Raw genomic sequence first — 24,507 nt, forward strand, 5'->3', positions numbered from 1 at the left:
GTGTCTGTCAGGCTGAATAAAGGTCAGCCTGACCGACACTCTTCATGTTCATGGCAGGCAGCCAGGAGCAGACATGTGCGATATGCGCAGACTCCTGGCTGCCTGAGCTGAACTTTGCTGGGCTGAGGAGATCACAGCTCCTATGGGCGTGACCTCCTCAGCCCAGCAAAGGTGCCTCGAGGCCCTCCCCTGGGTGACGAGGAAAGCCTCAACAATTGACACTCTCCCTGGGTGCTTCAGTTTAAGCCCTGATGTGCCCAGGGCGAGTGTCAATCAGTGACACTTTGTCACAGAGTGGGGTGGGGCCAGCAGTCTCACTGACCCCATCCCACCCTATGACGAGGCTGGGACTGCTGCCTTTCCTCATTGGCTGACGAAGGCAGCAGTCCCAACCCTCCTGGTACCTGGAGGCCGAAGGTAAGTGTGTGTGTGTGTGTGTATGTGTGTGATGTTTCAAATTGAATGTTTGGTGGGTGCGGGCATGTTTGAATGGTATGAATGTTGTCAATGGATGTGCGTGCGTGTGTGAAAGAATGAGTGTGTGTGATGTTTTGTAATGAATGTTTGGTGCGTGCGTACATGTTTGAATGGTATGAGTGTTGTTAATGGATGTGCATGCGTGCACAAATGTGTGAAAGAATGAGAGTGTGTGTGTGTGTGTGTGTGTGTGTGTGTGTGTGTGTGTGTGTGTGCGCCCCGCCCGCCCCACTCCCTCATAAAGCTGCCGGCCGCCACTGCCTCTCACTATGGGGTTCAGAATTCAGTTTTCCACAGTGTCAGACTGGCTCATAGGGCAATCAGGCAGTGTCAGAAGGGCTGATCTAACAGGTCAGTCAGGGTGTGAGCTGGTTTTGTGGCTGTTTGTGGGCCTGTTTTTTGCTTGGGTGGGCTAAATTTTACATTTGGTTTTCTTGATATCACCACAGCACAAATGCATGCAGTCTTCATTACCTTGCAAAACACCTATACAGTGTGTCATTAGAAGTTAAAAACTGTGAATGTCGGACACCTTTTAGCTATCTGATTCTCTAATGGAGACCACTTTTCTTTTTATGCCCAGGACTATTTTCTTTTCATGTTCGACCCTTTGCATTTCATAACAACACATTTTCTATCACTACGCAGAGGTCTATAACAATGCAGTGGGTTTAAGTTTCACTAATGGATATTTCAGGATTATCATTAGTGACTAGACACAGGTGCAAATGTCCCAATACTTTTGTTTACTAGCAAAAAGTGTCCAAAATTCTACTCTGTGGTCTCACTGTAAAACTGGCGGGAGAATTCTGCTAATTCTGTCCCAGTGAACTAACACCTGTGACAGAGATGGCTTCAGTAAAAGATAACTGACCAACGAACCAACATTGCCACCTGTGCCAGATGTCACACAGAATATGGAAGACCAGGGCCGGACTGGGCTATAGGACAGTCCGACAGTGCCTAAAGGGCTGGTCTGACAGGTCTAGGGGGTCTATTTTTGGGCTGTTTGTGGTCCGTTTTATGGTCTATTGGGCTGGTTTGCCCTGTTGATTTCCATTATTTCACCACAAACATTGCAAGAAGCAAAGATAAATGCATGCAATCTCCCATACCTTGCAAAACACGTATGTAGCATGTCTGCATATGTTCAAAACTGCTCTGATTTGCAAATGTAGTCCACTTTTCCAGCTATCTGATTTGTTAATGGGGGACAACTTTATTTTGGTGCCAGGGCCTATTTTCTGTCCCAGTACGATCTGGCCCCTTCTGCTGTACGTTGTCTCTTTTATCATTATATAGCATATATTGCGTGAAAAAAGAACAAGTTAATTCAGTCTGTTAAGCTATAAACACAGCGTTGTGGTACTTTACACACTGCCTTCATAAAATGTTAAATATCGAAGCAAAATGACAAATGAATTCAGTTGTATTGACATTCTTGTTGGAAGTGGCGTATTGCATGTGACTAGGTTTCAATCACATAGGCGCTCAGATTCACATGTCTGCAGCATTTCATTTATTGCACATTTTTTGCTGTAAAATGATCACTGGCCTGTTCCCGCCAGGAGGAAACACCAAGCAGAGCTGCCTTTCATGTGCAGTCCAGCCCAAACTGCCAAGCCAGGCTCTCTCTGAACAGGAACACAAGCAACCTAAGATCAGTTTCGGCCTGACTGGGCCTCATCAGTGGGGTGCAGTTTGGTTCCAGGGGCACAGTGAGCAAGAGATCTACATCTAGGCATACCCTTGGCCCCTTAGGGTGTGATTCTATTTAGCTATAAGGTGGCACATTTAGAGGGAGGGGTTGAGGGACTTAGTCATCCCAAGCCCTTGCTGCATGCACCATACATGTTTAATATACATGCTCCTTCTATACTCAATTACTCTGCAAAGAACAGATACGGTCTTGACCATACATTATATGCTGATCAGATGGGTAGTTTTGACAAAGAAAATGTAGCTACAAAGCAATGAGCAGCAGGGTACAGAAAATTGGAAGTCTGTAGTAACCTTTTACATCCTCACTAGACCAATGGTGAATTGTACATGTCAATTATAACACCAATGTTTATTTATTTAAAAAGTAGAGAATGCAACTGAAAAAAGGCACCCAAAAATTTAATTGAACGACATGTAGTTCCATTTTGTCATATAGAATAACATTTTGGGAAGGCAAAACTTTATTACACTGCAGTACTCAGATATGAAAATAGACAGCCCACTCATAATACTAAATGGAAATCACACTAAGCAGCAGTCCTTTGCATTGCAATTTCTATTGAAGAAAAACAAAATGCAAAATGTTACTAGTACTGTCATTGTTCATCTCTTTTAAATATATCGTCACATTGTTAGGAACAAGGAGCATATTTCAAAGCTTTCTCTAAGCTTTGAAAACATAAGTGAGTTTGAAAGGGGAGATAAGATGAAAACAGAGAGCTCTCCAAACGGTCTGAAAAAAGCATGTGGTTGGCAATCTATTAAAGCCATAAAACATTCACAATTAGATAATAGCATTGCCAATTTTGGACTATGGCCTTTCTCACTCATGTGTTGGAACAATATAAGCACTGAATCCAGATCTAAAGCATGAACTTGAGATTTGCATCTGGGGAGCAAATGTACGAAAGTGTGTAAGGTAACTGTCCCTAACCCTCACTAACCAGCAGTATTTGTATGCCCAGTTTTTTGTATGGCATACTCGACCCTAAGGCATTCAAGGGCCTTACAAGAGCAATGATAAAAAAATGTGCAAATTTACAAGATACAGTAAAGCCAATTCCACAACATTAATGAAATAACTGGAACAAAACCATGAATTAAGTACTGTATGCAATTCACACTAAGATATATACAAATTGCAGAACACATGTGCATGGCAAAATTTAGATAGGAACTTGAGAAGCACAGGTTTGATATATACCTTTTAGATATTGTTGTCAGCATATAATATATTTGGGGAGGATACTAGCATATAGAGGTTGGCGAAGTAAAAGAAACATTGAAGAGAAAAGGCAGGACGGGTAGTCTAGTAAAAGACATCTAGCTAGACATATTCAATGGTAAGGGCATAAAAAGGAAAAAGGGAGCGTTGGAACTAAGGGCCAAGGACCAGAATGGAATAAGCATCAGAAAGATGAGTTCGGTTGAGACCAGATAAGCAATGTCTGTAAATGAGAAGATGTTTCAGCTAAATCTTGAAGATTATCAGTGTGGGCACAGAAAATTGTAGGTAGAGAATTCTAGACTCTTGTCACACTGCCAGTAAAGTACTGTTTGACTCTGTGTTAGACTTTTCATCCTTGGTGTGGTCTCCCTTAACTTTTTGCTTCTGTTTCCCAGATTGTTGATGTGTACTGGACTCTGATTTTGCTGTTTTTGTTAGTCTGGACATTTTACCACTGCTAACCAGTGCTAAAGTGCAAGTGCTCCTTTACAAAATGTGTATGTAATTGGCTTATCCACGATTGGCATATTTGATTTATTAGTAAGTCCCTAGTACAGTGCACTAGAGGTGCCCAGGGCCTGTAAATCAAATGCTACTAGTGGGCCTGCAGCACTGGTTGTGCCACCCGCATAAGTAGCTCTGTAATCATGTCTCAGACCTGCCACTGCAGTGTCTGTGTGTTCAGTTTTAACTGTAAATTCGTCTTGGCAAGCGTACCCACTTGCCAGTCTCAAATCTTCCCTTTTCTTACATGTAAGACACCCCTAAGGTAGGCCCTAGGTAGCCCCAAGGGCAGGGTGCAGTGTATGGTTAAGGTAGAACATATAGTAGTGTGTTTTACATGCCCTAACAGAGAAATATTACTAAATTTGTTTTTCGCTGTTGCAAGGCCCCTCCCTCTCGTAGGTTAACATGGGGGCTACCTTTAAATATGATTAAAGTGTAGATTCTCTTTGGGGGCAGATGGAAATGTGGAGTTTGGGGTCTCTGAGCTCACAATTTAAAAATACATCTTTTAGTAAAGTTGATTTTGAGACTGTGTGATTGAAAATGCCACTTTTAGAAAGTGGGCATTTTCTTGCCTATACTATGTCTGTGACTCTGCGTGTTTGTGGATTCCCTGTCTGGGTCAGTTTGACGGTTGGGCTGGTTGCACCTCACACTAGACAGTGACACAAAGGGAGCTGGGGTGTGGTCTGCATTTCCCGATGAGCCATCTGTGCTAGGAGGGAGGGGAGGAGTGGTCACTTACACCTGAAAGGGCTGTGCCTCTCCTCACACAATGCTGGTGAGCTTCTGGGTCCTGCCCTGGGCAAAGCAGGATTTCACATTCAAGAGAGACTTTGCTTTGAAGTAGGCCTACTTCAAAGGAGAAATTGGGTATAAGATGGGCACCCAAAACCACAGACTTTAGAACACTTCTGGAAACCAAGAGGAAACTCTGCCTGAAGAAGAGCTGAAGAGCTGAGGAAGAAGAGTTGCCCTGCCTGTGAATGTTCTTTGTGGAGCTATCCTGCAGTTGCTGCTTCTGCCAGAGTAAGAGGGCAAAGACTGGACTTTGTGTGCCTTCCATCTGGTGAAGATCTCCAAGGGCTTGATTTAGAGCTTGCCTCCTGGTGTTTGAAGTCTCAGGGACAGCAAAGACTTTTCTCTGCCAGCACCTGGAGTCTCCGGAGAGACTTCTACTCTGCCCTGTGGTGATCATCCAGTTACTGGAACCCTGAAAGGAGAAGCTGGCAGCCTAAGGGGAAGAAATCCACGCACAGAATGCTGTGCGGGGAAAAGTTCGACGCGACTCCGATCTGTGGCTGAAAAATCGACGCGCCACCGGCTTTGCGGCTGAAAATCGACACTCGCCTGCAACACGAATGAAGAAACGAAGCAGAGAGCTGGAGAAACGACGCGCAGCATCGCTGAAGGAGGCTGGTGAGATTGCGTGGTTTTCGACTCATCGTGCGGCTGAATTTCCGACGCAAGTACCGCTGGGCATGTAAAAACAACACAAGGCCTGCCCGGACCTGAGAGTGCTGACCGGATCGACGCATCACTCTCCTGCGGAGAGAAGAAACGACACACGCGACCCAACGAAAGGAGAAACAACGTAAGGTCTCGCTTGTCAGTGAAATCGACGCGTCGCAAGCCCTTTTTGATGCACACTCGTCCATGCAGGGTTATTTTTGACACCCCCAAGGTACATTTTCATGCTAACAGTGTTAGTGTGTGTTTAAAACTACATGAAGACTCTTTTTGCTTTTTAATTGATGACTTATGTATTGTGGATTTTTGTTGTTTTGGTCTTGTTTTGTTTAGATAAATACTCCCTATTTTTCTAAACCTGTGTTGGTTCATTTTGTAGTGTTTTCATTAAGTTACTGTGTGTGTTGATAATACAAATACTTTAACCTAGCACTCTGAAATTAAGCCTATTGCTCGTGCCAAGCTACCAAGGGGGTAAGCAGGGTTAGCTGAGGGTGATTCTCTTTTACCCTGACTGGAGTAAGGCTCCTTGCTTGGACAGGGGGTAACCTGACTGCCAACCAAAGACCCCATTTCTAACACTGTGCTTTTCTTTTTGAATGCTTGGGGTTATAGTACAAGCATTTTCCTACTGACCAGGGAGCTAAGGCCTATATCCTAGCCCTCCAACACCCTCATACTCCAGCACCCTCAGAATGCGCAATGTCTGCAAAGCAGACAATGTGCATTCCAACTGTGCATGTGAGGGGGTCCCTGCACTGCCCATGCCATGTGCATGGCCAGTGCAGGAGCCCCTCTGTGGCCCCCACCAGTGGCTTTCTGCCAGCCATGAAAAGGCTGGTGGAAAGTGGGCTTGTAATCAGCCAGGCGGTGCTGAGTTCAGCGCCACCCTGGCTGGTTACAACTCTGACTGCCGTCAGCCCGGCTAAGACCGCCAGTCTCGTAATAAGGCCCTAAGGGGGTCATTCCTACCCTGGCGGTCCGAGACCGCCAGGGTAGGGGACGGAGGAAGCACCGCCAACAGGCTGGCAGTGCTTCTGGGGCTATTCTGACCGCAGCGGTAAAGCCGCGGTAAAGCCGCGGTCAGAAAAGGGAAGCCGGCGGTTTCCCGCTGCCCCTGTCAATCCTCCACGGCGGCGCTGCAAGCAGCGCCGCCATGGGGATTCAGACCCCCTTCCCGCCAACCTGGTTCTGGCGGTTTTCACCGCCAGAACCAGGCTGGCGGGAACGGGTGTCGTAGGGCCACTGCCACTGGCATGGGCACTGCAGGGGTTCCCTAACAGGGCCCCACATTGATTTTCAGTGTCTGCTTGGCAGACACTGAAAATCGCGACGGGTGCAACTGCACCCGTCGCACACCAGCAACTCCATTCGGAGCCGGCTTCCTCGTTGCTGGTGCTTTCCCGCTGGGCGGGCGGGCGGCCTTTTGGCAGTCGCCCGCCAGCCCAGCGGGAAAATCAAAATGACCGCTGCGGTCTTTTGACCGCGGTGCGGTCTTCTGAGGGCCTAAGTCTTCTGTCAAGAATGAAATCAAGGAATTTATCATTTTAATGTGTTAGTGGGTCTGTAATTTAGAACAGCTTAAAGGTCACTCCAGGATTGAATTGGCACTTTTGATTGTGGAGACAAAATAAAGAGAAACTTGGTTTTCAGAGGATTAGGTCTCACAATGTCTAAAGCCTGGGACAGGAAGGCTTTAGGTAAATCTGTGTATTATCAGCATACTGAGGACAGAGGATCCTTGGGTTATTGAGGAGGGCTCTGAGGGGCTCAGTATAAATCTGAAAGAGTTGCAGCCAGTATGGAGTCTTGTGGCCCCTTTGACAGAGCAGCTGAGCCAAAGAAGCACTAGTGTATTTGTATCCTCTAAAAGTTGGTCGATGAAATTGTTTGAGGGTTTTACTGTTGAAATTGTATTTAATATCTAATTTTCCTATAGAAGAACACAATTGAACTACTTTCATTTGGATTTACAAGGGAGGTTCTTCTTGGAGCTTGGTTGGTGTTGCGGAGGAAGTTCAATGAAGTTGATTTTCTCATCCAAGAAGTAAGCGAACTCTTCAGATTTGGTCTCAGGATCTTCAAATTGCATTACCCACCCTATGTCAGATTGCGTCCAGCACTCCAGGTGGAGCATCACTCAACACTGAGAAATACCTGCGTGAGGTAGTAGGTTTCTGATGCAGAGAAGTAGGCAAAGATAAACACCAGTAAAGAACAAATGTAAACTGGGTAAAGAATAGGAACAGGCTAGAGAAGGTAAAATAGCCCTAATATGAACAAACACGGAACAGAACCAATAATGAACAAACACACCCTTGGACTAGTACACTTTTAAGACACAGAACTTCTCACATCAACAGGGAATATCCGTTTCTCTGTGCAGATTACTCTCATAGGTAGTCAACCCTGCAAACCCCATAGAACGGCGGCTGCAGAAGTAATTTTGTGTTTTTACCATAGGGCTCAAACAAGGATTGTACTTGCATACACAAGATAAGCCCTTATGTGTCCAGCAGAAGACACGGTGATGATTCCAAGAAAAATAGATATGTCACACTGTCAGACTTAAAGTACTTAACACTACATGTAACACAAGACAAAGGATGGAGTAGAAACTACCTCCTGGATACCAAGAGCCATCCACCATACAAAAGAAATACACTTATGCACAAGTGATGAGAAAATAGCACACTAACCAGACACAAAGAGCCGAAGAGGAGTACACAGAGGAAGCACTAGAAAGGAACCTAAGAATGGTAGCAAATAGTCAGGAGCAGGGCATTCAAGGAACAATTGCAGAACAAATGAGGCAAGACGAGCACAAAGAGACATGTATAGCAATCACGTCTGAACCAAAGGCTTGCTTCGTGTTTATCTGATGTTCACCATTGCTTTTCCTTCCTTAACTCAATATCTTTCCAGATTGAGGTGTCCATCTATGAGGACCGGTGCAGCAGCGGCAGCAGTAGCAGCGGCAGCTCCAGCAGCACCGCCAGCGCTGGCGGGGGAGGGGCGGGTACCCTTGGGCGATGACTGGCAGAGAGTCCCTGCGGGGACCCATACTGCCGGGACGATGGGCTCTCTGAAATTCGCAGGTTGAGATATCAGAGCACAAGGTTCTAATACCGGCCTATAAGTGACTTTTATATATTTCAGGGGCGGGTGGGCTTTTGTACGGGAGGGAAGTCAGTTAACAAGGGCTTAAATATCACGGGCAATGTGCATATCAAAGACAAGAGCAGATTTAGAATTCAGCACACCTTATTAGCATTAATTCAATCGAGGGCAGAATGGTTGTGCAAAGACAGGCAAGAAAATGTGTGGAACAAAAAGATGTTCTTTTCTGTCTTTTACATTTCTGATGCCCCCCAACAAACTGATGCTATTATCACTGAAATAGGACTAAAGTCTCACACCTTGTTCTGCAGTTTTGACCCAAAGAGGCAAAGCACAGAGATAGCATAACATGAATGAAATCCCGATTTATTGTCTGCTCAGCACTAACGTTGTCTGCAGTAGGTAAAGGAGGGCTGGATAGATGCCAGATGTTCAGGATAAATACCTTCCATTTATATTAATTGTAAATAAATGTATAATTTGTGGATGTCATGAAACTCTGCCATGGAATTGGTAACCCAGAACAGACATATTTTTGAAACACCATGCTATGAAAGTGAATATCCAAAAGTATACTCCCTTTACAGATGTGTTATCATATGCATGTTCCTGAATCATAAGAGCAGTAAGCTTCCATCTTATCACCCTAATGTAATTTATGAATAAACACAACAAAATAAATATGTGTGACAGGATTCGTCTTAATGGAACACATAGCAGGATTTAAAGGAGCCATCCAGTGTAGAGAAATAAAAACAGTCCTTTTTTACCCAGGCCGCATCTCTAAAAATCAGCTACAGTATGCATTCTATAAGGCTGATTGGTTTGATGTCAGATTTTGAGATGTATTGTGACATCATTCACCAGAGGCCTCAGAAAGACAGAGGAATTTTCAGATCAACTGCAACTTAGTCTAGCCTAGTTCAGGAAGTATTATAAACAAGTTTCGCTGGCACCTCTGCCAAGAACATATTTCAGTTGAAGGATTACCATAAGTGCAAGTAGCACGCAATAATTCTGCAAAACGCTCTCATCATAACAAAGCACTATGCTTCAGAAGTACAACTTCCAAACCTCCCCAAGCTCCTGAGTGGGCAATATACCACTGGTTTTCCACACCCTTAAACAAACAAGACTCCGTACTGAACCCAGCACTCCACACTGAAAGCACCACCGGGAAATATAAAAAAAGAATAATCATTAGCTTCAGAAAAAACCTAAAGTCTAGCCCTTTAACTTGTGCCTGCCTTTAGGTTCCCTCAAAACACGACAGACTTTTCTAAGCTCAGTATTGGACATAGTGTCAAAAACAGCATCCAGACTAGGCCAAGATGCATTTGTTCAATGCACCGCTTTGTCCCCAAGGGGAAAATGCCTCCAGCCTTTTGAGCATTATTAATAAAAAAATACCTTTTCGATTCCCCATTACTCCTAAGCATAGTATTTTAAGGTTCCATTGCCAAGGTGAGCTAGGATGGGTAGTGCCCACAAAGGGAAGTTGTTGAAGGCATGTTTAATCTGTTCACCTGCATGCGAAGAGTAGGTCTAGCAAAACAGCTTAGGTCGGACCTTGAAGAATGTGCGGTATAATGTACTTCAACTTTGTTCAAGAAAATGAAAACTGGTTTATTAGTAACAATTTATCCACAGCTCAGCAATTTCCTCTGACCTTCTACTGCTTCAGGCCATTTAATGTTAGTCACCTACTATTTCGAAATGAGATTTATCATTTATGAAACAATCTTCACATAGCAATATTTGCATTGTTAAAAAGTAATTAAAACAGAGCATAGATTATGTTGGTCCACTCCCGTTCCTCCACCTGATGGGAATGCTTTGATTTCATCTCATTTATGCTTATACATACAGCAGGCTGAATTGTATTTATTATCTTGACAATGATGGATTCTATCTTCAGTGGCCATGACCACATCATACGCAACTCATCCTGAGCATAGAAAGCAACAAGGCTACACCAGATGTCCACAGTTACACCAAAGTCAATGGTTTGATATGATAAAGGCCAAGAATGGCGAATCAGGATTGTGAACACAGTCGGTTAGAGCAGGACAATGGATTGATTTCTCTGTATGAAGTGAACTCACTTGAAATTAAGGGACTTATTTCAAATTTGGCAGATGGGATTACTCTGTCAAAACAGATATCCCGTCCACAAAACTATCATAAGCTATAAAGCACTTGTCATACAGACGATGGAGCATTGATTACATTTGTGATGGAGTATCCAATTCAGCAAACCCTAAATGAGGTCTCAAGACATTACTAATTCTTAAAGCATTATAATCATAGAGAACTCTCAGCATGACACATTTATGTACTTTTTGTTGCACCAACAACAACTTTAAAGTGCATAATTCAGCGTTGTCAAATGACACTTCAAACATGCAATTCAGCATCACAAAGAAATATTAAAAATGTCATATATTCCTCTACCACCACATGAAAGTACCGAAAGCAGCATGCACAAGTCACACGAAGTGCAAGTGCATCATGTATCACAAGCAGAGGTCTTCATATACTTAATGCAGGATCACCGGGCAGCATTGCCAGGTTTCATTCCGTTATGCAATGTGATGTGATCTGAGGGCTACAGTTCATTTAAATATATAAAGAAGCAGCCTAGGTCGTGGAGCCGACAAGCCACGTAATAATGATTGCCTTAGCAGTTTCACACTTAGAGCCTGATTACAAGTGTGGCGGTCTTACGACCGCTAGGGAACCGCAAGCTCTGGCGGTGGCGGAGATCCTAATCTGCCAGGCCAGTGCTGCATACAGCACTGCCCTGAGTATCACAACCTCGTTCTCTGCCAGCCTTTTAATGGCGGTGTTACTGCCATGAAAAGGTTGGCGGAGAATATGTTCAGGGGGCCTGCCCATCCCCCTCGCAATGTTCACTGTCTGCATTGCAAGGGTGCTGGTGTACCCAGCTTGCTACAGCATTGCTGCTGGTTCAATTACGAGCTGTAGACAATGCTATAGTCTGTTTCCCGCTAGGCCAGTGGGCGGAAACTTAGGTTTCCACCTAACGCCTTAGCGGGAAACCCTTAATAACTCTGGTGAGGAGGTAGCCGTGTAGGCGACGGCCACCCTTTCAAGAGTTTGGTGGACGGAGGTTTCTGTTCTCCAAACTCAAAATGACGCCCTTAGTGTACACACATCATAAATTGTTATCTACGGTTCCTTTTCTATTCATTATACATAAAGTGGTATGTGTGTGCACATACATACATTCAAACACACGATGTGAATGAGCCTACCAATAAACAACACATTCCTGAGCTACCCCCTTTGCTTGACTAGGTAGCACAAAACGTTCTGCCTAATTAGTTTAACAGCAAACATGTCTTCATAAACAATATGCAGCAAAATGATGTATTATGACACATGGGCACATTTCTTGTGTTAAAACGCCTCCCAATAGAAAAGTGAGGGGAAACATACCCCTATGATCTGCTTTAGGTTTAACTTTCTCAGGCTTTTAAGAAAGTTATACTTTCGAACAGAACAAGGCATTTAAATGTACATAGTGTGAGCATTTAAATAGAATAGGGCTCAAAAGAAAACATGTCCAAAATGAAATAATAAATCAGAGACATAAAGAAATGTGAAGACTCGGGAGTACTTTCAGTCTCTTTTGTTCATATCTCAGATCTTGCAGAGTAGAATCTTTCAAATGAGGGGAGGGCTATTTACTGCCGACTTGGACAATAGAAATTCATAATTGATTGTGCAAACAAAAGTGATCCAGCAGGAAGAAAGTTACCTTCATGACTTCTCCAACAGTTTGCAACTTTGTCCAAAACTGCCTTAGTTAACTGCTACCTTTTTGACTTGCCTCTTTTAAATGCTTTGGTTGCCAATTCAAGGCTGTAAAGATGCCAGATACTCTCAATAGTTCCCACTGAGGTTGTGGTTCTATGTCTGCTCTTGTTCAGTATTCATCAGACCGGGGGCAATAAAACTTCAGTATCCAACTGCATACCAAATGTATAAATATTACACTCACTTACCTCCAATTCCACTGCAATGTGTGCATTAACTGTGTGTCCTGGACAGAGATGGTCACCTTCTGCGCTAGCTATTCCTTTAAATGAAGCGATTTTTTAAATGTCTTAACGATCATGAATAATTCATCCCTTAAGAAGATTTTCCTCTTGGTGGATGATCCAAACAATTTCAATCATACAACAAAAACAACTATACACTTGGACACGTCAAATACACACAGATGCCACTTCCATTGCCAGTGGATCCTGCAATACAGTGCATGCTACCTTGAAATATTTATGACTGAGATGTATTTTTAGAAAGTTTTATTTTAGTATGATATTCTAATGTATAGATTGCCTTCACTATGACTTGTTTTCTGTCCTGGTAGCCTAATTTAGTATACTGTATGCCAAAACATATAAAAGATAGTGTAACCAGACCAGTATGCAAGTACATGATCATGGCTAGTGTTTCAGCAGTAAAGTGGTGGCCCCCAAATACATGTTACCTCCTGGGGCTACTAAAGTAGCAGTGATATTGACTCAAATTGTGATATTCTGCTGGCAGAATGATGTGGGACAAAACGTTCCAAGAACTGTCACTGTACGTACACTTCTAGGGTTTTCTGAATGCTTTAGCACCAGACGAGTTCATCGTTTACCACATTGAGGAAAACCAACAATCTGTAGTTCTAGGGTGCTCTTTCACTAATTCTCTAATTGTGAGCACTCCGAGTTTCTTAAATACTTAGTGAATATATGTGCAAAAGGGATTGCATTTCCATTATTCTGTAAAGGCCAGAAGCAGAGAAAGTGACTAGTAGAGGAATAAATGTATGTGTGTATATTCTAGAATGTAAGAGATATCAGTCAAATCGTTCTGCTCGGTCAGCAGAATGTTACAAAGAAATACAACACATCATCTAACAATAGGGAATGAAACAGCAACCTCTAAAAGCTTATAGATCGATGGGACAGCTTTGAAATATTCCACTGATTGACCCATTCCAACAAACATTTGTAAATTACATGTGTAGCTTGTAACTATGGCTGACCAAAAGTTACACTTGTTTGAATGCTCCAAAAACAATTATAACCTATGCATGCCTTAAATTAACAACATATGTGCATAATGTTTACTCGAATTTCTGACTCATGTTTTCCTAGCTCTAACTGTTCACATTTTAAGCCTCGTGTGCATTATCAATACATAGCATTAGGACATTTGTGGAACTTTACATTTTTTCTTTTAATCATCTCTTTCTTCCATGAAAAGCAAGTTTTCCTTGAAATGTGGTTTAAAATCGAAACATTGCTGAAGTTTTCAAGGCATACTGTAGCAATTGTACCTGGACCACTGAGGTGTGAGTTATGTGGAGTTAAATGTGGGACAAACATCGCAAAATATTTTTCAAATTACAAAACGTTTGACTGCATAGCTTTTCGCCTTTGATTTTTATTTTCCACTATGTAGCAGCATTAGCTTGCATTATTCTCGAATAGAGGCTTCCAGAGTCAGTTACTTTCAGTGCTTGAAATGGAAAAAATAAAGTGCAGGTACTCTGTGCTAGAGTACCTGGTTGTTTCTGAGAAGTGCCGGTACTCCCCAATTAAAAGTATTACGTTTTTCTTGAGATGTGCCGGTACTCTCCCGCTCAAAATAGAAAAGTGCCGGTACTCAGTACCGGACAGTACCGGCCCATTTAAAGCACTGGTTACTTTGTGTCCCAAGCTTTTGAAAACTCTGCTAACCTGGCTAGAACTTGGTAAAGGTGTACACCTGTATCTGAATGGTGACACTGATCTATATAGGAGTGGGTTGTCAAGTCAAAATACCTCGGACTGCATCGGTTTAACCACCAATGCATTGTTGCCGGAAGTACTGAGTCTTCCCCAAAATGGCTCATTGACTTCCGTGGATCTTTTTTGTTGGCCAACCCAGGAGCTTTTCTCCTCTTGTTCCTTTAGATGTTTATCAATGTCCACAAAATCTACCTCCAAAGAGGCGGGTTATCTGCTTTTAGGGAAACCAACATTGTACAAACCATCGAATGTACATATGTATTTATGGACTGTATATGATTAAATGTATTTATGGACTATATATGATGCACGTACATTTTGATTGCATGAGAAAGGTGCTTTTTCGAAGCATGGAAATGTTTTCAGACTGAGAGGTACATTTAGAGTTGTGTAAAATTGACGGCTACTTCATAAAGGTCTTGTTCTTCTGTGAACCTATGCTACTCTTACATGTTTTTATCACTGTAAATGTACCATAAAATAAATCTTAAAAAGCAAATACAAATTCGAATGAGTATGCATTATTTTACAGCTCCAGAAAAGAAAACTAATGGAAGTAGAGGTCTATCTCATAACTAATCGTTGGATTAAATCAATGAACTCATGCAGGCAAATTGCCTGGGCTGCAGTAAAAACTGCAAAACTCATCAGCTCGAGTCTGGCACAACCATCACATTCTTCCCTGATTAGGAGGCGTGCATGCATAAGTATCGTGCTGCTTTTTCAATATCTTTAGAGGCAAGTATTCAGCGAGCCCTTCTGCGAAGAAAGGTAGGCATATCTCCACTAGTGCATATTGCCATATTGCGTTAAGATTTTACAAATCACAGGACTAGTTGCTACTCGTTAACCCTCTGTTAGACGCTTTTGGATGCAATATAATAAGTTGGGCATGCAGTCCTACTGAGTGCTTTCAAATAATATTTATACCCACCGAAACCCTGGAAGGATACATTGCCTGGTGATATATATCACTTTTTATATAAGCAGAAGCTCCCATGCTGATATGCTGGATGAGCATTTTCTACCCTTTGTCTTGATCCTGCGAGGAAGTGTCCTCTTATGGACACAGGGTACCTTTATTGAAAACAAGGTTACACTCAACCCCTTTTTCTGACTCCCTTCCTGACTCCATGTGAGTCAAATCATGGCTTCCAAGTAAACATTGGCTTTTAGCAATCATTTTCACAAGGGGTCTGACATGAAATATTCTAACACACAGGTTGTTCCACGTAGAGTCCGGGTGAAGACCCGTTATGATGTAGAGAAAGCATACACTTCCTAAGAGGGTCAAAACATTGATGGTTTTACACTCAGTCTGTACCCATCAATTCCAGGTCATGGGCAATTTATGTACTGATGTACTTGGCCTTTCAATAAGTGACGATGAATTTGAACAACCTTGGCAGTCAATAAATATGTCAGCTGTTATTTTACAAATATTTGGGTACTATTTCTCTTGATGCACTGCATGAGTACTTTCTTTCACCTTTCACACTTGGAGCACCTCAATGTTTCAGCTTTGGGAATTGATGTTGTTGTATCAATCAAATATATATATATATACAACATTTTTAGTAATTTTGTTGTCTGGACCTCAATGTTCCTTTTCTATGTTGACATTTCATACGATTAACAAAATAATTATCCGACAGACACAGTTTTTTGTTTGTACTGATAAGGAGAAAGTCACACTGTTCTGGGCTCCTGGGCATAGGGCAAGAATCCTCCCTCAATTCAATATAATGGATGATCAAAGTGAACAAAGTTAGGATTCAAACAGATAGTGGTTGCATCACTTACAGTATTCGACACTGGAAGGATAGTGTAACCAAAAGGTTATCACCAGACTGGACACCTCCCTTCCACTGCTTTTCCTTGTGCTTGGCGTTGTTGTTTGCTTATTGTTTCATAGTTCTGCATCAGTGCATCAAATAGTCTGCGATTCTGAACTTTTTTTGTTAAAAGAAATGCATACAAAATATGAACACAAACATGAACTCAGAGGATTCTTTTTTCTAATTAAAGATAGAATCAGATTACTAAGAGTTATTGTAAGGAGGCCTGCTTGTAAGACAACAGGCACATCACATTACGGCCCTTCTTAACAAATAATTTCAATTTTGGGTAGAGATTGTTACATACTGTGTTTCAAAACTATGTACCCTGAACTGCCGATGGGGAGAACACTGCTAAGGCGGGGACTTCCCGCTAATGCACTATTTCTGACATGCACTTTGAAAAGCCCTGTTGACCATCTATGTGGTGTTTGGAGTCCGATACTGAGTGCAGCAGGCATCTCTCACCCTTCCCTACATTATTGCTTCTTTTGCAAAATCTCTGAGGATCCTGAAGCTCTTTTCATCTCGCATACTCCTCACCCCATTTCTTATCAGCAACTCTGATGCTCCCAGTATGAGGTGAAGAAGCAGAGATTGGGGATATGAGCATTGTCTCACACTCAGGTACATAGCCTGCATTGTGAGTTTGGCAGGACAGGAGTTGGCCTCGTGACACAAGCACACACCTAAATAAATACATTGAACAGACTATACATCTGAACACCAAACACACAAAATGTGATGGGAGAATGCTTGCAATAAGTCTAACCACTGGCAATTGCTCGGATAGCATTTAAACCCCTCATCCTTTTTCTCACTATGCCACTTCAGATTAGACACACCCATATGTATCTTTTGTGTGCTTAGTTACAGTTGTAAGTGGCAATGGAATGTCCCTGGAACAAAAGTACACCAACTGAAGAGCAGCAATCAGGGTTAAACCAGTCTTGGGTTGCTTCTATTCCCATACAGGAAGGGCCTGGCCCAGCAGTTCAGGCTGTACTGTTCTGATTGGAATCTGATCAAGACTGATTTGCATACGTCTGGGTCCAAACTAAGGTGTCATGGTGGGAAAAATAACAATGTGTTGGAATGCTACACAAGCAATTGCCAGTGTTTAGCCAAATGCAAGTATTCTTCCTGTCACCTTTTGTGTGTTTGATGTCTGCCCTAAGTGTCAAGGGTTGTCCAGATGTGGGTCCTGTGCTTACTGTGCCACTGGAACCAAAGTACACCTGACAGAAGAGCCCCAATTAGGACAAAACTGGTCTTCGGTTGCTTGTGTTCTGGTCTGTGAGGACCTGGCCATTTGGACTGGCCTTTTGCTACTGGAGCAGGGTCAAGACTGATTTGCATATGGCTGGGTCCAAACTGAGGTGGCTTGCTAGTGGCTAAGCTAATTCCAAACATTCCTCCCATCACATTTTGCATGTTATATATCTGAACATCCCCTGATTGATGCATCATACCAAGAAACCACTCCAATGTGGGCAAAAAGGTAAAGCAATCTTGCCCAGGAAGAGGCAATAAATTGTACTCCTACACCCAACTGGAAGCAGCGTAAACAGATTATCAAGCCCATATCTGTAAGAAACATCATGTGACTTGGGCAGCCATGTTAGGTATGGACCCGTCCACTGATTACCTAAAGGTATTGCATATAAGAGTTATGGAAATCGCAGATTTTCTAAACCATATACTGACAATTACTATTTCATTCCCAAAACTTGCTCAGACTTCAATACTCAATTGTAATTTAAATTGATTGCTCTGAATATGAACTCATTTCTGTGATGCTCTCAAGTAAGCTATAGAACACTAGAAATAATTAAATAAACATATTTTAAGAAATCATGGGTCAATTAAAAAACATTTATGAGTTCCTGAAGAACTACTCATATACTAGTACATCTTTGACAGTTGGCCACAAAACATTTGAAATGGCAATATTCAGAAAATAATCATGTACAATTAGTAAAAATAAAAAGACTGTGCCCATTTTACACTTTTACGAATAGGGAGCTTGACAGCTCAGGTCCATTCAGAAAGGAATTTTTACAAGGACGTGAAGGGGCACTCGTACAGTACTACTCATGTACTTTAAAATTGCTTTGTAAATTGACCCCAATATTATTATTCATTTGATCCAAGGAAATTGCTCAAAATGCCTATGAAGAACGTTAAATTAGAATACCCAAGCCCTCGTGAAACATTGGAAAATAAGTGCAGTGATCACTATGGAATGCTGGAAGAGAAGAAGTTGTATTCAGGAGGGAGTTTTAACATTTAAAATATTCAGGCACTGGTCCCCGTGAGACCCCAGTGCATTCTGTTACTTGCAGTCTTTCACATCACAACAATGTTAGTGTTCAAGTGGTAATCCTAAATAAATGCTGTGTCTAATCTGGTGCTAGAAACCTTCCACACGACAACATGTATTATATTTAGCAACCTAAGATTAGAACCAAACACCATGGAATTTATTACAATGCTATTGATGACCTTTAGAGGATATTAGTTTTTCATTAGAATTCGACCTTGAACTCTTCAGACTTGAACAGTCATCGATCTTAGGTGCAAAACTGCACCAACTCAGTTTTGCACCCAAAAGTTTAGCACCAGCTTGCATCATTTCTGTGCACCAGCCGGGCACCATATTTATGGAATGGTGCAAGCCGGTGCAAAGGGTAGGCTAGCGGCAATTTTTTTTACTTTAGTCGGGTTGGGCTGGCAGTATGGAAGAATGTTTTTTTGCACCAAAAAATAACGTTAGGCAGGTTCGAGTAAAAGAAAATGACTCTAACCTGCCTAGAGTCATTTTCTGATGCAAAACCATCCATACCACATTACTCCTGTCTTAGAAAAGACAGGAGTCATGCACACCACCCCAATGGCCAGCACAGGGCATGGCCAGTGCACCCAGTGCCATGTAGGGGGCCCATTTCAGGGCCCCGAATGGCACTTTCAAAAATAAAATAAAATACCTGTACTTACCTGGTATGGGGTCCCCCATCCTCCGCTTTTCCTCTGGTGTGGGTGGGGGTGTCCCTGGGTCCTGGGGAGGGCACCTGTGGGCTTGTTGCATGGTGTTCCACCATGGAAATAGGCCCACAGGTCCCCTAACACCTGCCCTGACCAATGCGTTAAAAAATGGGGCAAAGCAAGCTTTGCACCATTTTTTGACCCCTCCTCCCTCCCGTGCACCATTTTTGCATGGGAGTATAAATATGGCGTTAAGGCCATAGAGTGATTTTTTGCACTGGAACACCTACTTTGCATCTCATTAAGGCAAGGTAGGTTTTCACTTCCAAAAAAGGACTTTAACTCCATAAATTTGGCGCTAGACAGGTCTAGCACCAAAGTATAAATATTGAGTTAGTTTTGCACCGAATTAGAGTTAAAAAAATGACGCTAATTCGGTGCAAACAAAGTATAAATATGCCCCTTAGTTCGGAAGTAAGGGTTCACATCCTCAGCAGCTAACAATCAGCGAACCATCAGGGACCAGCAGTGACCAATTAGAGACCTCCAGCCCACAGACAACTTTTGATTAGTGGGTGTGGTTTTTGTGAGTTAATGAAACTTCAGCACGTTCTTCGGATTTTGGTCCCCTTCTATTTCCTGCAGGTGAAGTGGCACCAATGTATCGTTGTGTACTACATTCATCATATTTTGGCCCACATCTATACTTTTTTAGCGCTGCATTTGCGTCATTTTTTTACGCAAAAGCAGCACTAATTAACAAAATAGAATTGTATTTTGTAAGTTTGCGTCACTTTTGCATTAAAAAACGGCACAAATGCGTCACTAAAAAAGTATAAATATGGGCCTTTGTTCGCCAAGTCAATAAAGCCCATGCTCACTAAGGAAAGGTGAATGTTTTATAGTTCAGAGTTAGGGATATTTAATGACAATTCACCATATGGTTTACTCTTTCAACATTACTTTTTAGGCTTAAGCATGTGGTCTGTGAAAACACTTAATTGTCTCTAAGAGATAGGTTGTGGAAAGAACTGAAGGCATTGGAAGTTCGGTGCACTATGGGTCATGCACCAATATTCACTGAGATGCCAATGTTGTGGTAGTGCTGCGTGTAATGTCCAATCACTTCATCTTGGAACATTCACCTTGGTGCCAGTACCAGAAATCACTTTCCAGTAGGCCAATACTACATACTCACAGAGAAGTTGAAAGTCTGACAGCACAGGCTTTCTTGCATAGTAGTTATTTTTAGAAATGCCAGTTTGTTGGGCCCACCCTAAGTGAAATTGTAACCCAATTTGGCTTAAAAACAGCTGCATAGCTTTGGGATCTAGGGGCAAAATACCTTTCACGAAGCAAAGGCAGTCAGATAAAACAAGAAAAAGCAATTAAATCATGTGTTCCCCAATATTCTTTAAAAACATTATTATTGGCAGCTTATCACCCTACCTATCAATTTTCTGGTACAAGAATCACGTTGTACAAACCACAAAATAGAATGCATTTAGTCATAGTGAAACAAAATATGTACTCCACTTTTGGCAGAAATTAAATTATTTTACTCAGCTGTTGATCGCAACCAGATAGAAATTAAATATCATTATAATTATATAGAGCAGATATTGCAGGTGTTGTTTTTCGGCCACGCATGGAAGCAGATACAATGAAAGGTGTATTGAATTTAGTTTTATATCATTATTTTGAGTGGCCAGGAAATATATGGCGAGGGTGCTAGGCATTTGGCAAGGAAGCGGGTTAAGAACAGTAATTCTGACTCACCAGCCTTGCTAGGATGACAGGCTCAGTGAGGCAGAAAGTAGACCTAACAAATACTGAGGAGTGTTAAGTGCCTCATATGGTGTTTGTACAGGCATCCTCAATATGCTAAAATATGATGTTAGGGTAGGTGGGTCTTACTGCTGGGCTTAGCATCTCAACAGAACATGGAGGTGGACCTTGGACAGGCAAGTCACTGGTGGTAAGAGTAATTAAGACTATAAATCACTTTCACATAAACCATAAAACCCAAAAATATATCAAACTAATACTTAATTCACTAAAATCAGGAGGAAACCAACACTTGATGTAAGTAAATAAATGATAACCACATAGAACGTCACATTGAGAGCTAATGATCTCAGTCCTAAACTTAAGTGTACTCCAACAGAGAAGTCTGAGCCTAAGGAAATGCAGCCACAGGCACTTAAGTAAAAAGTTGTAGCCTGAAAGGTTGAGCAATGTCAGGCGGCTACATTACCAAATGAGTGAGGTAAATGGCAGTTGCAGATAGAAAAATAGCCTGTGCTTCAGTCCAAAGAAAGAAAACAGACATGGTTCAGAGATGAATGTGTGAGTAAGATGGCAACCACAAGATGATGAAAGAAGCTCCAGGCAAGATCCCAGTAGCAGGTAGCAATGTGAGCCTGAGGGCAACAGCACACAACAGTCTGAAATGCACCCATACTCCAACAAGCATTGGCAAAGCCAATATGTTATGTTATGTTAAATTGCTTATATAGCGCATGGCTACCCGAAGGCCTCCCATTTCTAAAAGACAATCTCTACAACAATGTTTGAGAAGCTAGGCCTAGAACAGCCACGTTTTGAGTGCTTTCCGGAAGCTAAGTTTATGGCTGGTTAGCCGAAAGCTGCAGGTAAGGGAAATCCACAATTTAGCTCCGAGATATGCCATTGTGGTGCCTCCCCATCTGTATTTTTTCACTCTGGGTATAATAGCCAACGCCGCTGATACGGACCTGTCCGGTATTTAAAAAGATGTGAGGGTCTTTAAAAGAGGAGGATCTCTATTGTGTAGTGACCTATGGATACAGCACAGTGTTTTGAACTCTATGTACCGTTCCACTGGGAGCCAGTGAAGTGAAGAAGGATTTAGCAGAAGCATGCCTAGGAAGACGGGCCACGGCGTTTTGAACCACTTGTAACTTCTTTTAACATACTTGAGAGAACCAAGAAATAATGCATTGCCATAGTCCAGTCAAGAAATAATATGCACCTGGATGATAAGTCTTTTTCCCAAGAACCGGGAAGCCTCATTAATCCGAAGCAAGTAGCAGAGATTTTGTTAGCTTGATGTTCCGAAGTAAGTCGGGGATCTAGCTAAACTCCTAAGCTTTTAATATAATTCTTAGGAGGAGGCAGCTCCCCCAAGGAACTAGGCAGAAAGGGATTTGTGCCCAGACGGGCACAATATACCAGTATCATTACTTCTGTTTTATCTCCATTTAATTTGAGCATGCTTTCAGTCATCCATCTTGACACTGCCTGTAAACAAATAGATAATGAAATTCAATCGGTACCTGAATTAGTAGAAAATGAAACCACTAGTTGGGTGTCATCTGCATAAGAAACTAGTGAAAGTCCAAATGGCTCCTAGATATTAAATAAATTAGGACTAAGGGAAGAGCCCTGTGGCACACCACTGTTCCATTTAATCCATTAGGAAAGGTAAGAACGGTCAAGAACCTGGAATGATCTCTCCCTCAGAAATGATGAAAGCCAGCTCAGTGCCCCTCCCTCGATTCCAATCTCCTTCATCCGCTGACATAGTAAATGGTGATCAACTCTATCGAAGGCAGCACTAAGGTCAAGGAGTACAATCACCATCATGCACCCCTGATCAGTTTGCTTCCTGGCCTCTTCCATGACGGTGATCAAAGTGGATTCAGTGCTGTGAAGGGGTCTAAAGCCTGTCTGGGTTGAATGAATGATATTATTCTCCTCAAGAAATGTTGAGAGTTAAGCACTAATATATTTGTCTAATATTTTAGAGGGGGATGGCAGCAGTGAGATGGGTCTGTAGTTTTTAGCACTGTTGCGTCCAGGTTAGGTTTTTTCAGCAGGGGTTTGACTGTCATGTTTCCATTGATCCGGAACAGTGCTCCTAGATAATGAGGAATTTAACCGTTCATTGTGGATCGGGACAATGACAACAATAGGTCATGGGAATCTGGAAATCTGAGAGCTTTAGGCACTGGCAATGTATATGTATTTGTGTATGGCTCTGAGGATGTTTTTATTAATATACACTGTTGGATAGCTATTTTAGCTATGTTTTTAGACACTTTATTTTAGCAACTAGGCCTTCCGTTTGTGCACTTTCTTTCTAGACAACAGGCTTCCTTGCTCAGGAATGGTGGGATGATGGCTTCCAGGGGGGAAACTTAAGGGCGTATTAGGGCTTATCACGCTGTGCTCTAGCGTAGCATACGTAGAAACCACATATATTACTCCTAGTGACAGTATGGTGTGACGTTTTGTCTGTTTCACTCTTCTTGTCACCATTTTGCTTCTAGTATTTTATCATCCTAGCTATTGTAATTCATGCCATTTTATCTAAGATGCTGCTAATTCAATAAGCCTATTTTAACCATTCTCTGCTTCTGTTTGTCTCTGCATATGTGAGACTAATGTAACTGAGAGAAAAGAATGAGATCTGGTCAACCACGATTTCCCTGGGGAGCCATTTCTGTCATGCGCCTGCTTGCCACAGTCATCCCTGCTCTTGTGCAGTGGTGAGGTGCTGCTAGTTAGCTGGAATAATGGATTAGACTGACAGTTGTCACATGGTATGGGATTGGACTCCGTTCCCCACAATTCAGGTGATTCTGTCACCCGAATCCAGCAGCCTCATTAGAATAATGAGAGCCTACACAACAACAAAAGTACATTAATATTGTCAATGCCTCTGGCTCTCAGAAGCCAGGACCTATTGGCTTTCTGCCTTTATGCAAAAGAAAGATATTGAGTGGGGTTAAGGAGGATTTCACTGAATTTGCATTTTAAATGGAGAGGGCGATCCCTTAGGTATGTTAATGTATGCATATTTCCTTATTTTTAACTTCTAGGCTAGATGCATGGCTGAAACTTCAGCAGGTGGAAAAGCAGAATGCTCTCCATTTTTTCACCAGACTATGAGGGCAGGGGTGCTCAGTTTGGAATAAACTACTGGGTCCGGGCCTGGTGTACATAAAGAGCCATACTGTAAGAAACAATGTGCTTCCAATACAATGTTGTGGAATGTTTTATAATATTACCAAAAGCCTGTGTTCCTTCCAATTTTTGACATAAGTGGATCATAGACATATGTGGGTATGCTATTAAATTTGTGCTTACTACTCCTGACAAATGCTCAGTGTTGGCATAGACCATATAAAATTACATTTTCTTTCTATTAGGCATTTGCAGGAATTGAGGGAAAATGCAACAGATTACTCACTCGTACTACAGGGTTTAACCAAGGTAAACATCTGCATTAATGGAAAAAAAAACTTTTTTTTTTTTAATATTATACATTAAAAAAAAAAATCACATAATTATGTGGGCTTGT

General features: G+C 42.2%; 1 protein-coding gene across 1 annotated transcript in view; it reads left to right on the forward strand.

The window, feature by feature from the left end:
- Window positions 1-14,842, forward strand: part of GOLGA7B (golgin A7 family member B) — a 157,758-nt gene extending 142,916 nt beyond the window's left edge. Inside the window, exon 5 of the mRNA XM_069239639.1 lies at window positions 8,330-14,842. Within this exon, the coding sequence (XP_069095740.1) occupies window positions 8,330-8,440 (111 nt within the window). The 3' untranslated portion in view covers window positions 8,441-14,842. The remainder of the gene's footprint in view (window positions 1-8,329) is intronic.
- The last annotated feature ends 9,665 nt before the right edge of the window (window positions 14,843-24,507 follow it).

The sequence above is a fragment of the Pleurodeles waltl genome, chromosome 6 (assembly GCF_031143425.1).
Source record: "Pleurodeles waltl isolate 20211129_DDA chromosome 6, aPleWal1.hap1.20221129, whole genome shotgun sequence".
Taxonomy (NCBI): domain Eukaryota; kingdom Metazoa; phylum Chordata; class Amphibia; order Caudata; family Salamandridae; genus Pleurodeles; species Pleurodeles waltl.